The sequence below is a fragment of the Aythya ferina genome, assembly GCF_964211825.1.
Source record: "Aythya ferina genome assembly, chromosome: 3".
Classification (NCBI taxonomy): domain Eukaryota; kingdom Metazoa; phylum Chordata; class Aves; order Anseriformes; family Anatidae; genus Aythya; species Aythya ferina.
Genome location: NC_140298.1, coordinates 49,586,437 through 49,605,062, shown reverse-complemented (window position 1 = coordinate 49,605,062; position 18,626 = coordinate 49,586,437). Strand labels below are relative to the sequence as shown.

The following is an 18,626-nucleotide window of genomic DNA, read 5'->3' as shown; positions in this document are numbered from 1 at the left end:
GTGCTCTGTCTCCCCTCCATACAGATCATTAGTCCCATTCTCTTTTACAAAGCATGAAAGACTAAGATTTTTTCAAGAGAATGTAGATTTTACAGATTTGTGTTTTGATTGAATTCTACTGCTACAGAGGAGATTCAGACTACAGAAATACAAAAGCCTTTATCAGTTGTCATGAAAAAAAATCAAGCAGGAGAAAAACAGGACTAAATAAAATCACCTCAGCAGAGGTAAAGCCACTTGGCAAATTTGATTTGCATATTCAAGAGGAGAAAAGAGGCTAAATCGTCTCTGTAAGCTCAGTTCAACTAAATATCTGCAGTAGCACAGGGCGCATGCACCTTTATAAACCTGGTCTCAATAAATTATGAATCCCTCTTCCTTCCAGCAGAGTCCTTTCCAAAATGCTCCTAACTCAAATTGCCTCTGTCTGAGCCTATGGGGCAGAGGAGTTTGTACACGGGTTTTGTAATCTTTCATGTGCTTCTGTTACCTGATTAAATACAAGTGCAGAGGGAGCGGATGCACCAATGGTTAATAAATGGGGTGGGAAGAACAAACTGTTCTCCAAAGCCACCACCGTGTGCTGGCACACTAAGGCCCTTTTTCTCCAAGACACTTCTCTCTGTGCATGTAAACGCAATTTACCACCAGCCTCGGGAAACAAACAGAATAAATGCTGCTCATCTGAAAATACAGACATCTTGCATCATTCTGACATCCTCCTTACAGCTTCATTGCTACCTAAAGTACTGCCTCCTGCCTTCTCTCAACTGCAGAGTTTTTTTAAAACCTTTTCTACATGCAATAACACTGCAAAAAATACAGTTTTTTTTAAGCACTCATCTTAGCAAAAGTACCACTGCATCATCTTCTGCAGCTATGTCACTTTCTAAATATTTAACTTTTCTCCTTCAAGGGCATTCACAAAAAAGCAACCCAAATGGAGTAAAGGTATGAATTTATCGCTGACTAAGAAAAGTGCATGTTCCTATTCAGAATTAAAGAAGTCTGATTTCAGTTGGCATTTCTTTCACTTTCAAAACTAATTTACTTATTTTATTTATTTCAGAAATTCTCCGTTTTCTTCCACCAATCATTGAATCACACTTTTATCTTCCTTGTTCTTATGTATTTCTTCCTTATCCCTTAAAATGAAAAACTGGCACCTTAAAGTCCCTCACTGAACATAAAAATCTTACCATAAAAACAGTAAATATGACTGATACCAAATTATATGAATTACTGAGACACATCATAAATTTTCCTTCTACGTATGTTGTTTGTTTGTTACATCAAATATGTTAGTAATAATTACATTAGAAGTATATGAAAATTAAGTAATTAAATGAAAAGTAAGAAGGTAATTCTTGCATTTTTTCTGTTTTTCTTCTACCTCCCCCCCCCAAAAAAAAAAAAAAAAAAAACACACCATCATTAAATCTCATTGACTATCCTCTTGAATTGGATTACAAAAGCTCATTTAGTTGCTTCAATCAGTTTAGGTTTGATGTCAGCACTGTTTTCCTCTCTTCTATATCTGAAATTTTCTGTATCTCCTCTATATCTGAAATCAGGGAACAGACAAAGTTTGAAGGCTATTTAAAGCTAAGAGTACTCTCCAGCCTGATCATACCAAAACAAGTGAAGTTCAGAAATCATTTCTTTTCTATTTTATTTTCTACCACTCTATGTTTTATCTAACTGCTGTGCTGCCAACACTGAAATTCAGATTGGTACACTAGAAGAAATGAAGGAAACTGCCAGTGTCAGTCTGCTTGTCAGACCATAGAGCTACTGATATTCAGCATTCCTCCCCATGCTTTTAAAAATAAGAATAATTTAAAAAAAAATCCTACCAGTTACACGTAAAATAATTCTTCTCTTTCAAGATACAAGCATCAAGATATCATTTCAGCAACACTTGGCATGTTGCAGATAGGGCCAGATTACTGGAAAAGTCTTTGAGATGCAGCAGTCTGCTGAGTTAAAACCATTCTCAAAATAAAACAGTGGTCTTTACTTCTGTGAAGGCCTCAGTCATTAGAGAAATAGTCCTACACTTCTGCCCCATTGCCAAACATCCTGAGCAAGATCATTAAAAATAAACAACACACTATTTCTGGAGAGATGCTGGGATTTATTTCTCAGCCTCAAGTGGCCTCATTTGAAAACTAAGAATATTTCAGGGTAGTTTTCCTCTTACTCTGTATTTTGAAACTTCAAAGTCTTTTTTGAATTGTTACAGGTGTGATCATTTCCACTGCATTGCTGTCCAGAGTTGGGTAGCCTCTACATCCAACCTGTGCCCCCTTCTCTTCCTGGGAAGAGACTCCCTTGGGACTGGGAGAGGAGCCCCATGTCACAGCCTTCTGTAACCTCCTGCAGAATTTGTCAGCAGAGGTGCAAACTTTTCTATAGAAAACTCAAGGATCATCACAGCAAGATTTTCATTTTTCCAGTTATCTACTGTACAGTTAAAAAAAAAAAAAAAAAAAAAAAAAGCAACTTCAGATCACAGTTTAAAAACAACTGTCGCATTTCAAGAATGACAACAGATTTGATTGACACAGATAAACAACAAGAATTACCATTACCTACTTTTCAGAGTTCTCAAGCACTCAAATTATTTGAAATGCAAAATGTGGCTTTCAGATCTATGACAGAGCAGTATGTTATAGTACAAAGTCCTCACCAATGTTCTTTTAAAATGAACTATCTGCAGGACCAATTCACAGTTATCCTACAGACTTAAATTACTTTTTTCCAAACTCAAACCGATAACATTTTAACACAGATTTCTTTCAGCCTACAATGAACAGCTCTGGGTCTGGCTTACTGTACCTTCTTAAAATTTCATTTACCTCTCTAGCAAACAGCTATTTTTTTCTCAAAGCTGCAGTCTTTGACCTTTAAAGTACAGGCAAACAGTACATAAATAAATGCTTATGGAATGAGAAAAACTAAGTTAAGTTTTACTGCTCCCAGTAGAGCACATCAAAATCGATTACTTGAAAACTAATTACTTACTATTTTTTAAATAAATATCTAAATGATTCTTTCTGGTAATCAAGATTTCTGTAAGTTTTTATTCTATGTTTACATTAATTTTACATTTACACTGATTATGTGCTATAAAAACTTCCTAAAAGTAAAGAAAATGACAGGAAGACAACCAAAATGTAGCTTTCTGTGGGAATTTTGCACAAAACGAATAATGGTCTGTACAGATATTAGTCACCACCACGGTCTGCTAATGCATTATGTATTCAGTCCTTTCCTGTTAGAGTTCATACTCTGGATGAGCCACCCTAATAAGGATGTGCTTAGTTTGAATAAAGCTACCATGTTACACTGGAGCGTCTCTGCTGTTTTTTATGTTTGAGGCAGGGGTTTTGGTTACTGTTTGATTTTATTTTTACATATTTCAAAATGATACAGCATGCAAAAAAAAAAAAAAAAAAGCAATAAACATGAAAATATATAGTGTATGTAGCATAACAACATGTAGACAGACCCTTAATAACATTTCTAGTTACCTCTTAGAAATATACTTTTTTTTTTTCTACTAGGTTATGGTGATAAGTCCCTCTGTTTTGCTTAAGGAAAGCTTATAAAGAAACAAGGCAAACTTACTTGATATAATAGGGCACTTTGTTATGTGAAACAGATCTCTGCCATGGAAACTGTACTGAGGCTGAGGAAATAAGCAGAAGATGATTATTAGAAAACACCTGTCAAAAAAAGAAGAAAACTATATTTATTTATTTATTTTACAATTAAAACAGTTACAATAAATTAAATGGGAACAGCTATAATTTTCCAGACAACTTTCAGTAATTAGAAAATCAGCTGGAGGAAATGACTGTAATCTATCAAGGTGATTTTAGGCATCTATTTGATGTCAAGCTCAAAATAAAACAAATGTGGTGATTCTACTTCATAGAAGGATAATAAATTCTGAACAAGCAAGCTATCCATCCAGAGAAAATGGACACAGTGCTTTTCCTACCTTCAAAGACTTATCATCAGCTTCAGTTTTGAAAATAAACACCTCCACTGCTGTAATTAATACTCAACAACAGAACAAAAAGGAGAAATATCAACCTTATTACCGTTTGCTACAACCCTTTGCTCCTATTTGCAATTCAGATTAATATTGATTAACACTGTACAGCCAACAAACAGCCACAAAACCTGTCTTTGCACTCCTTGTTGAACAGCAGGATTTATACAAGTCATCAAGATAAATCAACAGATACCATCTGTAACACCAAGAAGCCTTCTGTACACCATGTTGCAAAAGGCATAAAGTCATGCACGACACTACTCTATTCACTTAGAGATCCCAGAGATAAAAGGGGAAAGTCTTCATGCCAAAAAGAATTCTGGTGCATGGCTTAAAAGTGGCTATTTAGTGAAGAACCACAAGAACCTACAAAGAACCTATGGTTCTATGAAGAACCATAAGGCCTACTGGAAACTACCAGAATAGTGTTTGATTAATTAGGGTTTTATCACAGAAGAAACTCACTTTACTGAACATGCTGTAGAAGCAGAAATTAAAAGAACATGTAGAAATAACTAACTGAACATCACAATAGGATGAATTTATACTGAACACACACACACACACTTTCAAAACAGATTACCTACTCTTAAGCACTAACACCCCTGTTTAAAACCTGGTGAAACGAGATGCAGGCTTGATGGATCTCAAGTAATTAAAACACATAGTTGATCTAGTTTCCCTGCAAGCAGAGAGCACTTTTGAGCTTATCCCTCTGTGTAAAGTACTTTTGAGAGTAACTGTCTCTTCTGTTCCAAGACCTGTACAAGCAGCATAAGCCCCACATGCCAGTACTCCTGCAGAGAGGGGGGCTCACCCTCTTCCCAGCTGTCTCCTGAGGATTTTAATGGTTGTGACATCTTCCTGGACCATACAAAATTTCATGGTTTGTATGTTAAGAAACATTAATGTACTGAAAGACAGATCAACTGAGAAGACTATTTGGAAAACTACTTGAACCAAATTTTCTTCACTAAAAGGGTTGCTAGGCACTGGGACAGGCTGCCCAGGGAAGTGGCTGAGTCACCATCCCTGGAGGTATTCAAAAGACGTGTAGATGTGGTGCTTAGGGACATGGCTTAGTGGTAAACTTGGCAGTACTAGGTTAATGGTTGGACTTGTTGCTCTTAGAGGTCTTCTCCAAGCTAAATGATTCTATGATTCTATCATTATTCACTGGAAAAAATAGAGGAAATGTCATACTATTATTTGAAGAAAATAATGTTTGCAATAAAACTGAATTACTTGTTAATGGAAATACATAGTAATGTCTAAATGCTCAAATAGAGGTATTTAGCTAAAAAATAATAGGTACTCACAATGCTGAAAAACAAACAAACAAAAAGTTTCATTCTTTAATGCTGCAATTTGGCACCTATGGCAGCTGGGGTAACTACACTAATTATGTCTTCTAACCAGAATGTAAAACCTGGCCACAGTAATGTATGATTTTTGTGCTAGGACAGGCTATAGATACTCTGCACTGACACAGATATGGACTAAACCTTAATAAATTAAATTGCTAATTATTATGGACTGAGTCATACTCTATTTATTTGGGAACAAAATTTCTAAAAGCAGTGCCACTTTTCTCTACTGCACAAACCTCTGTAAAATAGAATTCCCATTCTTTTCTATAAACAGGTTCTCAATAAAAACTGAGCAGAGTAGTTATTGATTCTGGCACTCAACAGCAGGGCTGCAGGTATTAGTAAAAGGTTGAACACCACTTGGATGCTTTGAGCAGGACACTTGAAGGCCTAGGCCATTTGTTAGGGACCATATGGAGCCAGCACTCCATGGATGTTTGTGGATTCTTCTGAGAAAGAATACAAGAAATAAAATAGAGGGACGTAGATCTCAGGCTTTAGAAAATAAATGAAATTATAGAAAAATGAAGTTAGTTTCTGAAGGCAGGAAACAATAAAACATTCTTTTTTCTTTCTCTTTTTTTTTTTTTTTTCCAGAGAATAATGGGTTATAAGGATTCTTCACCTTCATCCATAAGGATGTGTAAAATTTATGGATCAGTAGTTAAATTGCAAGGAGCTTATTTTCCATCTCAAAAGTAATGAAAAGAGGAGCAATTAAAGTCAGCCTAACACTGACTGGAGGAGAGAAATGATTCAGCAAACCATCGTGCATTGCAGGGGCCTCCAAAATTGCACTAGATCAGTCTCCTACATCACGAGAAGAGAGGACAATATTATATAATTAAAAAATAAAAAATATATATCCTGAAGCACTTTCTTCATGATGGACTGGATGAATCCACAAATTCAGTGTTCCAAGAACTCCATCAGCAGTAGTAAACACTTTACTGTGCTTATTTATTAGAGAAACACAACTAGCTAAAGCAGAGGGAAATCACAGGATTAAGGGGATGGAGTCTGATGAACAGGTAGAAACAGGTGTTTTGCTAGCACAAATTACTGATGAAATGGCAACTGGGAGCAGATCAGATGAGATTGGTGGGTGCAGAGGCTGTGGTTTCTTGTTAAGGTTTGCAGGAAGAGTAACAGGTAGGTGATACCAACCTAAAATAGTTGCCATTCAGGATGGCCCAGATTAAAACCTGCCTTTTAATTCCAAAGTGCAACTTTGGAGGTAAAGATTTGTATGAGACAGATGCATCACATCATAATTTTAGTTTTAGGAGTTTGAGGTTATATTATTCAGACTACAGCCTTGCCTGTTCTTCATAGTTAGAAGTCACTTAAGGTTACAACGAAGGTTTGAAAAATTTGATTTAGAATATGTGCTATTTCAACCTGTCAGGATAAAACCTTAATTTTTCTGGATTTAATGATTTCTTTATTGCTTTCCTTTTAAAGTTACTGTCTCTAACTTTCATTTAACAGACTTTTACATGAAGTTGTAGGTATTAACTTCTGTAACACTGCTTAGTTCAAGCTCTCGAAATAGAATTTTTAAGAAGTTTTTGCTGCTGTCTGGGGGGGGGGGGTGGTGAAGAGATTGCTTGTATTTTGTTTTTGTCTTTTTTTTTTTTTTTTTTTAAAAACTAAATGGATAACTGCATACTATTTGTTTTTGCAGAGCTGTGGTTCTTGGCTATAGCTTTTTGCAGTAGTTAAAAACGTGCATTCTGGAAACTTTCCCCTCTCAACTTTTGTTCATCACTTGAACTCCCCATCCCCTTAAGCCTAGAGAAGATGCCCTAAGCAAGGCTGAGGCATGCTGATAAGGTATTGCATAGTCTCCTTGGATGCAATTCTATGGACGTTTTATCCAGCAACAAAGGCAGTTTACACAATTCCAACATTCTCTTGCAACCAGCTCCCACTGCATTTTACCACTCATTCAGTTTTGTGAATGAAAGGATTTGTTGTGGCATGCTGTAAACCAAATGAAGGAAATGATCCAGGCCAAACAAAACAAACCGACCTTGTCTGGCAGGCTTCTTTGTTTTACATGTGGGCTCTTACACTCATTTTTCTTTTTCTTTTTTTTTTCAGCTCAGTCACCTGCATTTTTCCATTGGTCCAGGAGAGGAGAAGTGAACATCCGTAACAGTTACGTAACAAGACTGAAGAAACCAGTTAGAGTAGGGGAAAATGCATCTTCTCTACAGTGCTTCCTAATCAATTTACATTAGACAATACCTACTACTCTCCCAAATGGTTAATCTGGCATTTTTCAACAGTGTCAAAGCTACCTTTGTACCTCTATTCTTTTTAACAAATTATTACACAGGTGCACTGTCCACGTCAAAGTTAAAAGTTTGAGACTGTGAGTGCTACAAAACCCACCATGGCAACATCATAGTATACTTCTAATGAGGTTTATATAGCAAAAAAAAAAAAAAAAAAAAAAAAGTAATTTTACAGTTGTGTTTTTTTGTTTGTTTATTTGTGTTTTTTTCCTGTCAACTTAAAAAAAGGGAGAAGTGACTCAAAGAACCTTGATTTTGCATAACTGCTGTAATATTTTAAAAACATTGCAATTTGCTTACCCTGTTTACTGAGAAATTGTTTGTCAATTCAAAATAAGAACACTGTTATCACTTAGCTCAAGAAGAAAACAAGATTTATTTAATGTTTTAAAATTATATGAACTGTTTAGCTATATAGGCACATACTTGAGAATTTCTGAGACAGAGCTGGACGTTTTTATATTCATGTCTTGTTAATTTGCAACAATTTTTATTATTGAAGCCTTCTGTCAAAAAACAGAACTACTTGTGTTAACCTTTGTATCATTAGCTCTGATGATGGCAGATAAAGCTAGAAGGTCAGAAAATTAACAAGGATCTCGATATCACAAAATATCTTCCTTTATTGAACACATCAGATGAGAGAAAGAGGGAACACAGCATCTGTTTTTGCCTTCTTCTAGCCATAATGGGAGATTCTAGGTTTATCAAACGGAAGTGATTCAACTTTGAATTCCCCACCCCTTTATGTGAAATTCTAGGAATTTATGACATGAAGTGCATAATAATAATGGTCTAGTCTGCAAAATCCAGGCAGCTCTTGCCTTGTGCCATCCCAACTAGTGTGTAGGGAGAAACTGAAGACAGAGGTAGCACGAGATGAGAAGATGTGGTTGTGAACACAAAGACCCTGGAGCAGCCACAGGTCAGACCTTACAGAAAACAGCGGACAAAGAAGAAAATGAACAAGGATGCAATCATAATTCAGCAAGATACTGCAGTGACCCTCGAGGAAAGTATACTAGTGAGAATATCAGTGAAGTTATGATGAAGATGAAATATCCCAGCAAAAAATCAGGGAGGTAGATAATGCGGAAAAGGAACTTTATGTGCCTCAAGTCAGAGGGAAACCTGGAGGGCAGTAAGTGATGTGCAGTGTTTGTGAAAACCTCCTGTACAGTTATATGTCGAATGCATCAATTAATTCAAAGAACTTACTGGAGAGAAAGTGCTGCGATGCAGGTCCAAAATCTCGGTGTGCCTCTTGCAGCTGTTTAAGGCGATCCTCTACAGACACCTACACACAAACACATATTTACAAAATTTACTTTGTAACACCAGGTCCATGGCTATAAAAACACTGGTGTGCACTTATTTTTAGTTAAGCACATTTAAGATTTCATTCTGCCATAGCACTTATTTGTTATCCACCTGTTCAAAGCTACATTTTATATATTTGTTTGCTTAATTAAAGTCCCTTTCATCGTTTGCAGTCTTCCTATGAAAGTAGTGCAGATCAATAACGAACAATAGCAGTTTCATGGTGACTTTAGCTGACCACTGAAGTTTCTGACCTCCTCCCAGCCCTTCTGTTGTCCAAATTTCTATAGTCAGCAGGTCGTCATTTGATTGTATTGATCTCAAAGTGCCTTTCCAACACAGACTATTTTGGCTGACACGATTTCCCCTGGTTTACTAATTGAAACTGCACTAGCACATCCAGCAGCAGTTTGGCTGCTTAGTTAACTCAAGTTAAGGAGCGAAAAAAAAGAGAAACCCATTAACAAATTATATTTATAATTCTGTCTCTCAAGGGAGACAGATTCAGACCTATGAGCCCAGAAGCTGACGCCTGAGTTTTAAAAGTTCTGCTGTAATGCCCTCAGCTAGAGAGGAAACATTCTCCATCCTTTCCCTGATTCTTTCAGATACTTCATATAACTCTTAAGAGCCAGACAAATAAATAAATAGCAGCACATTCACAATAAATATTTATTACAAACAAACAAAAAAAAAAAAAAAAAAAAGAAAGTGCAAAGATTGTTAAATGAACTTTAACTAATGTAAGAAACTTCATTAAATCGTTCAGTGAAAAACTTCATAAGTTTAAACTGTAATCAGGCACATTGATTTACCTTTCTCAGACCATTTAAGCACCAATAATCATAACTAAGCTTTACGAATCTCACAGCATACCCTCTTCTGTTTTTAGCTAAATGTTCTACTACTCACATTTCATTACAGATCTACTAATACTTAGGTAATTTTTAGTGAAATTCCCTGCAGACACTGGAAACATAACAGGAATACGCACATGGGTTTTCAGTAACAATGATTTATACAGTAAAAATACTGCTATGGCATGTAGCAAAGCATGCAATAATAGTTCCCACTAGCCTCCAGAGATTAATGCAGTCTCTTGAGTGAGTAAACTGCTGAGACAGCTTGAAAGGAAAAGCTATTGGTCAAGCCACAGAACTAAAGAGTTCTCTTTGTGACTTTTGTACTACTTGAGTAACAACTCAAAGACAGAAATAACAAATGAGCAGTAATAATGCATCTTTTAGGAGAACAGAAGAGAGTGAGGAGCATCCCCCACCATACCCCACTCCTAATGCACATGTTCAGAAGAATACCTGCAAAAGTTTCCACCGCATATTAAGATCATCTAATTGACGAGACATCTTTAACGATGGATAAAGGTCGAGTGGAGACAGCTGACTGGACAAATCATTCACTGTTTTAACTTTCAAGTTGATGGGAGCAATTTCTTCTCTAAAAGCCTAAAAAAGTAAGAGACATACATTTATGCTGTATGGACACCTGAGCAGCAAGAAAGCCACAGTAAACTCAACATGGTGCCAACTTGCACAGTGTGGCATCTTGCACTACATAATGATACACAACTCTAGACTTCTTCAGCAAGGAAAGTTCATTCATTTCAATATTCTTATTACCTATTCCTTTGGAGAAAAAAATAAAATGGCATGAAATTTACCCAAATGTCCACATCCAGATTCCACCACTAAAATAGAGTATTACAATTTCAGTAAGGTGTTTTGTGGTGTCAGATGGCTTTAGACCCCTTCCTTTCAAATAGAAATAGGCAATACTCTATTAGGAACTATAGCAGTACAATCACTGTCAAGAGCTCTTTAAAAAGAATTATGTCTGGTAACTGCAGTTTTCCAGTATAAAGCAGCTGACAACAATTCAATTTAAAAACTATTATTGAATTAGCAAAGCATGAAGGAATGTATCTTCTAAGGTAAAGGAATACAATGTTTTACCTGATTAGAACTGTAAAGCAAAAGTATTACAATGATTAAAAGAAGAAAAAAAGGTTTATTGAATCAAATGGAACTAAATACAGCATTAAGAGAAAATTGATGCAAGTTTTAGTTACAGTTGAAAAGATGCATCAAATGTCTTTCTTGCTGTGAGCACTTAATTGTTCAATCCTACAAATGACTAAACATCATGAAACAAGCCAAAAACAACTGGAAAAAAAGATTTTCTTTGGACAATTCAATTATTTACCTCCCTTAAAAACCTCTCTTATAAGGGCCAGGAACAGAAGGCACCTACTGGCAAGATGTAAGTGTCTGACTTCTGGACAGCCAGCAGGACCGAATTACTTTAGCAGATGTTTCATTTTTTCCACAGCTATGAAAATCTAAAAGGCTTTTGCTTTACTTTTCTTTACAGAAAAAGCTATCAAAGTATGACAAATTGCTTCTTAATATAAGAATAAAGAGCTATTCAGTATCAGCAGCTTCGTGTTTATTTTGGTATCAATATTAAAATGTAAGAGGTGGAGGAGGAGATGCATTTCTCTTTGCAAATCAACCACACTCTAGACGCAAATCAGCTTTGACTACCTTTGTTTTAAAGATTTTAGGTTCTATTAAACCTGAAGTAGCAACTAAGCTTGGAGAATGCTGATGCTTCCATTGATACATGTGAAATAAGGCAGCCCTGAGTGAAGTTCATATAGGTCCACAGGCTGCAGTAAACAAATAGAATAGTTCCACAAAACTTTTTGCAAGCCATGGCTCTTCTTTCTTCCAACACCAGCTTCCCGTGCTAAAGTCACAGATGGTCAAGTACATGACCCCAGGGTCCTCTAATGTTTTTCCATATTCACCTTGAGCTTGAAAACTGAAAAGTTGTGTTTGTGAAACAGAAGCTTGCTAAGTTTGCCTGAAATAGCTATTTCCTCTATCATACTAATTAAAAAGCAAACGCGTACCTGCATGTTCTGCTGGAATGCCTCCTATTCAGGCATTCACTCAAGCATTTTGCTGCTTCAGGTCAGCTTTCCTGGCTAATAGTTATCAGAAGGTATTGCTTATTTGGAGAGTTTTGCATTACTGGGTCCCTAGTCCAACCCATGCAATTAAGCAAAGGATGACAACTGTCATGGGCAGCGGTGCTTTGGGATATTGAGCCCTGCATGAGTGGCCTGGAACCCTTGTTGAAAGAATTGTTATGCCTGTGAGAGCACTATACTGTAGTGTTTGTTCTTACCTTTGAAATAATCCTTAAGAGAAGCCAACCTAAAGCAAAAGCAAATTTTCACTTATATGTGCTCAGATAGACAACACATGTAAAATTCATGAAAGTTATGGACTAGGAATTAAAACTAAGTAAAAACTTCTGTATGACTAACAGAACTCTAAACATTTTTCAAAGAGGAGAGCTATATGTGATTGACAAACAGATCTGACAATTCACCACTACAAAAAGGAGAGGAGGCTCCTGTCATCTATCAGGATTATAACTGACTGAACTTGCTCATATTCTAGTACTTGGACAAAGCTTCAAACACACCCATAGCCTCACAGTGGGTTGGACAGTATTTCTGGGTGGAAAATATTTGAATTCTACAACTTTTTTTTTTTTCCAATTTAAATCACACATGCTTATGCAATCACACAATCACAGCTGATAGTGAATGTGGCACAGTAATGGACTTTCCTTGTGACCTAAAATCTAGTCTTTGAAGAGCAGTATAAACTGTACATAAGAATTTAAGTATACAGTAAACATATTTGACACCATTAAGGGTGGTAAAATTGAGGGGTGTGACTCACACAGGCTAAATATTCCCTAGGAATATTTACACTTACAGTAGTTTTCTCAATGTGATCTGGTAATGAATCTATGAGCAGGTCTCCCACAGGTTTCCAGCCATTCCTCACGTTTTCAGCCTCCTTCAGGTCAGCATCGAGGTCATCCATGGCACACTGCAAGTCTTTCAGTTTTTCTAATGCTTTGTCCACTTGCTTCTGCCAGATAGTGGCACTGGCATTTAGGTTCTCCCATTTCTCTTTTACCTCTGATGACTGCTTACGCATAGCTTTGGCAATTCTCATGGCTTTCTCCTCAGGGGTCAACTCTGCAGAGGGGAAAAAAAAATAAAAAATCATGCTGTTTATTTCTACTCTTATTCATGCCAAGTTAAACAGACTGCTTCTGAGGTGCATGTTCAAGACAGTTCATAAGTCCAGAGTCAATCGATAATTTACTTCAGTAGGTATAAGGTAGCCAAAAAGTCTATTTTGCCATAATTAAAATAAACCTTCATCATCCTTAATGACAAAATAATGCTTGATAAGACAAAGGGAAACTATTCCTGACTTCTATGTATTCTGATACCTGCAAAGCAAAGGCAGCTCACTGCTGGTTTGTTGGAGGCATAGGGGAGGTAATAGAAGATCATTCTTCCCTACTGGAAACTGCCATAGGGATCTGGGGACCATTTCATGTAGAAAGAACAAGAACCAACATCTTCCACACTACCCCCAGGATGCCTCTTCTCTTCCTATGTACTACCAAAACACAAAGTGTACTGAATACCATGTGGTAAGTGCTTCTGCAGCTCTACCTCTGTTTGTCTGTGTTAACGCTGAAGTCCTAAAAAAAACACATTTTAAATAGGTATTGTAAATATAAAACTGCTCGACTAACGTGCTGACTGAAAAAAAGTTGCACTTACAGTGCATTATTTCAGGCTTATGTGTCTAAATCTCCTGGGCAACCCGCCACCTGTGGAAATCCCATTCCTATTAGCAAAGGCCAGCTGCAGTTGAAGAAAGCCGTAGTGGTCACACACACAAACTCAAGACACAGCCACAGAAGATGGCATTGATTATTTCAGTAAGCTGCTTATATCGATATCCCCAGACCCCAGTGAGCCCGTAAAACATAGGACAGCATTCCACAGTGCAGACATGCTTCAGTCCTAATTGACAAGCACCGAGTCAGCTGGTGGCACATCTCTTCTCCACAACAGATGATTTCGGCAACCCAGGCATTTGGTCTATCAATAAGAGAACATTTCCTTCCTGGGTCTTCAATCGCCAGCAAGTCCTGCTGACTGCTGCTCAAGTTGGCCTTACTGAAAGAAATCACAGAGAGCTTCCTTCACTAGGGTAGAGTTGCTATAATAATTACCAGCTAAGCTCATTTCAAAGGATTCCTCCTTTACTTAGTGACCTTGCAGTTTCTGCAGGCAGAGAAATAAGCAGAGCAAACTTGATATGACGCAGAAAACAGAAAACAAAATAAGGGGAACAAGATATGGCATAGTCCAAAACTAAGCTAAGTGGCCTTCTACTCACTGCTATAAAAAAAAAAAAAAAAAAAAAAAAAAAAAACAACCTTAGAAAAGGTTTATCACAGCATTGTTTGTGATTAAAAATCAAGCGTTGTCTATGAATAAATTATACACAACAATATAGAGATGAAAGCACCATTCTTGTCAGAAGACAAATGGACATACAATTTTCCATATGCTGATATACTGCCTTTAAAGATATCATATGAGGAAGAGCTTCTTTATGATCTGAGTGACAGAACACTGGAGAGGCTGCCCAGTTAGGTTGTGGAGTCTCCTTCTTTGGAGATATTCCAAACCTGCCTGGATGCCATCCTGTGCAACGTGCTCCGAGTGACCCTGCTTGAGCAGGGGGATGGACTAGATCTCTGGAGGTCCCTTCCAACCTCAGCCATTCTGTGATTGTGTGCTGTCATAAGAACTGACTAACCAAGGAGCTGTTCACCTGGGGAGGGAACAAAAAACAGGAGGAAAGGAAATGTTTTGCTTTTCAAAGGCTAGGTGAATGTCAAAGTAAATGCACTGTTGTAGCTGGAAAAGTTGAATTACTGTGCTTCTGGTGATGCAACTAACATTCCTTAGCATGCAATACTGCAAAGCGTGCTGTAAGTGATACAAAATAAATCATTAGAATACATTAAATTTGCAGCTGAGGAAGGCACATTTTTTTCTAGATGTTAAAGTAAGTTGTTTGGATCAAAGGCAGAATTTCTGCCAGCCAATTCCACATGTTTAAGTTTTTTTCAAAAACTTTTTTGTCCGCATTAGTCTTGATACATATTAGCCTACAAATACTAAAAGAGTATTAAACAATGGAATCCAGACACCATCTCAGGAAAAAAAAAAAAAAAAAAAGCATAATGCATGTGTTTTCCATTTTAATTGATGGTGCAGGGGGTAACAAGTTATTACCAAATGACCAATGACCAAGTGTTGCCCAAAAGCACAGGGCAACTTGCTAAGAAATGGTAAGTTAAGAGAAAAAAGTACCACCAGAAGTAACCGAAGCAGAACGGGAAGCAAGGATTATTAAGATGAGCAATCACCACAGAAAATATGATGACAAATACCTAAGCTGTAGGTTGCAATGCATGTTTTGAGTTCTAGAATTAGAAAAACTCTTTTGAAGAACAGAGAGGCATTTGATAAAAGAGTGGGGCTGAGAGGGACAAAAGAAATTTTGAGCATTCAGACTTACTGAGATATTTCAACAACTTGCTCAGTATCATAAACTACTAGGCAAGAGCACTACCCATCTGCTCACAACCTGCAAAAACCAGACAGGTTTAGGGACACCACAATGGCAGGAGGATGTTTCAGAAGAGGAATGTTGGGAGGAACAGCTGGGACAAAACCTGTGATGCTTAACTAGATGCAAAGGGATATAAATTATGTATATAGCTCTAGGATCAGAGGCAAGGCAGTAACCCACAATTTGTAATACTGACAGACCAGAATAAAGACCAAAGACAGGCTGTGATAAATCGTACCTTGTGTCTTGAATCTCAGCAATTCACATTCAAAATAAGCTACGTCATAGGACAACACAGTTCTGGGATGATCTTTACCCCAAACTTGGCCAGAGATTTCAGGATTTCAGGAAAAGGAAAAGAAATAACGCTTAAATTCTAAACAAAGCAACCTTTTCAGATAAAAAAAACTTCTTTAAAAAAAAAAAAAAGACTACCAATTGCTTACTTACAGATACCAAAGAAGTCATCACTAGAAGTAATTTTGGAATTAATTCATCAATGGTATATTCAGAGCTGGGAATAATGACAGCCAACTACAGTCCATAGACAAAATTACTGCACAAAATCTGGAAGCCAAGCCATGGTTCAGCACACAGGCAAGTTGCACCTAGTACAACCAGTTCAGTATCATCAGATGGACAACAAGGCCCCACCAGTAAAAGCTGCAGGACCTTAAATAAGTGCTAAGAGAGCACCTGTAGACAGAACACTTTACAGAAGGAAAGGGAGTACTTTGTTGAAAGGGGACAGAAAGTTGTAGACCCAGTAGAGGAGTCTCCTTGGCTCTCATCTCGAAACTGTGAATACAGGGGACACGTACAGGGACACCCAGAAACTGGACTGAGTAGAATATCATCCAAGAAGCCTTAATATGAGTGAAAAACTTAGATTTTTTTTTTTTTTTTTTTATTAGCTATAATGGTACTGACATAACAGATTCAATGACTAACTGCTTCTTGCTCCAGTAGAATCAATACCAACAGAAGAATAGCTGTAGCTACAAATGGGAGAGGAGAACAATGGCCTGATCTAATTTGCCTGGCCAACTACAAAAAGACAGCTTCACTTGTGACAGACCAGTCGCATATCTGGGAGGGAAAAAATTCCACACTGACTGGCATGACAGAAGTATCCCAATGGAACTAAAAACAGAAACATTTTTGAACACCATTCATCAGATCAATCTCCTTGTCCAAGGGAATCTGATGCCTATTTTATTTGAAAAATATTAATTCCTTGCAAGACTGCTTTATTTTACCCAAGTCTTGGGAATGCTTGTAAACTTGCCTTTAAAGACATTTACTGTAGAAATAAAGCCAAACACACATTTTTATGAGCTATAAAACCATTCAGCTTCAATTCAGTTAAGAAATACATCTTGCACAACTTCACGCTTTCCATCATGAAAGCCCAACCTATTAATGAGCACCACACTATTTCCAAGCAGAGAGCACATTCTCCAAAATCCTCATTGCACAGCACAGAATTGTAAACCTAGCCTCATAAATAACGTCTTAACAGTAAGAATTCTGCACTTTGAGTTTGTTTCATCAGTCTGTCACTGCACACGCTAGCAGACAAACACAGCTTCTTTATGCTGTGAAAAAATGCTACATACTAGTTGCTGCTCTTTTGTTCCCACTTAATATGAAATCTTCTGAATGATCAGCTTTTTTCTTCTTTTTTTTTTTTTTTTTGTTAATGTACTTATTACATTATCTTCACTTCAGCAGCTGCTCAGAAAGTAAGAAGAGCCTGTATTCACTGGACCATCTGTTTACCAGAGAGGGAAGATAGTAACTGACCTTGCAGTCAGAGAAAAAGAGCAGGAAAAAAAATCTGCTTTTGTAGTGGAAAGAAACTTGATTTTAATAAGCATTTTTTATCACAAAGCGATGAAAGGACCAAGAATTTTTCTGTGTCACTAGCACAGAGAGAGTGCCACAGAAGGAAGACTTTCAAGACTGAACTTTACAGCATATAAATTCCTTACACGCGTGCGTATATGGAGAATACTTATACAGGAAAGTTCTCAGTGAAGAAAACTCTTCTTGCTTAAGAATTTAATTCAGATCAGGTAAGCTATTCTGGCTCTAGCAGTTTTGACTCTAAGCAGCTCTGCTTGATCCCCATGTTACTTGCTCTCTTTCTATCTTGCCAGAATTACATTAATTACTTTTTACTTTGAGTATATTCTTTGTATATGTTAGCATTATGTCAAATATTCTCTCTTCCTTGATTCAATCAGTCTTCACAGAAAAAAAAAAAAAAAAAAAAAAAAGGATAAAACTTCACTGTGAACTTTTCACTTCATTATGAACACTTTTAAAGCATTTGAAGGAACACAATGAAACATGGTCAAATTTGTAAGCAGAAGAACCAAGAGCACTGCTTGTGTTGCATGATGAAGTCTTTAGCATCACTACAGTGAAAGCATTCACTGGGTTTCTTACAATACGGACAGAAAACAGTTCTGATGGGATGGTAATGGGAAGTTTTAAAGATCAGCAACTGGTTAGTAACATAGCACTTAGACTAGCAACCCAGTATGCCACCTTTCTCTTCTAGTTCAAATATCTATTGCAAATACATGAAAAGCAAAGAAAAAGCACAATCATTCATTTTTGTCTTAGCCTATTTAGGTTTCACTCTATCACAACTGAAAGTTTTCAAGCTGGATAAATATAATCAAGTAAGAGTGAATGAGGAAAGTCTCTGCAGGATTAAAGACAAATTAGCTGGTAACTTTATGTATATTGAATACATCTGGAAAGGGCCTGGAGTATGGTCTATAGATAATGAGATATTAGAATTTCCCAGCGGGTGCTGGTGGATAAGATACAAAAGGACAGATGAAACAAGAGAAAATAACTTCTGATTAAAGGAGATAAGTCATCCCATTGCATCTATCCCCAGAAAACTTAAAAGATTACAGCAACCCTGAGAACCACACATTCATGCAGCATAACCAATTAACCAATGTAATTTATCAGTATAATCAAAACACAATAC

The 18,626-nt window shown here is 36.9% G+C and overlaps 1 protein-coding gene across 4 annotated transcripts in view; it reads right to left on the bottom strand.

The window, feature by feature from the left end:
* The window catches only part of UTRN (utrophin), a 366,839-nt gene that overhangs the window by 70,614 nt on the left and 277,599 nt on the right, over window positions 1–18,626 (bottom strand). For all 4 annotated transcript variants that reach the window (XM_084513507.1, XM_084513506.1, XM_084513508.1 and 1 more), the window contains 4 exons: window positions 12,872–13,140; window positions 10,376–10,522; window positions 8,958–9,036; window positions 3,634–3,694 (listed from right to left, as the gene is read on the bottom strand). In XM_084513507.1, the coding sequence (XP_084369633.1) occupies window positions 3,634–3,694; window positions 8,958–9,036; window positions 10,376–10,522; window positions 12,872–13,140 (556 nt within the window). The remainder of the gene's footprint in view (window positions 1–3,633; window positions 3,695–8,957; window positions 9,037–10,375; window positions 10,523–12,871; window positions 13,141–18,626) is intronic.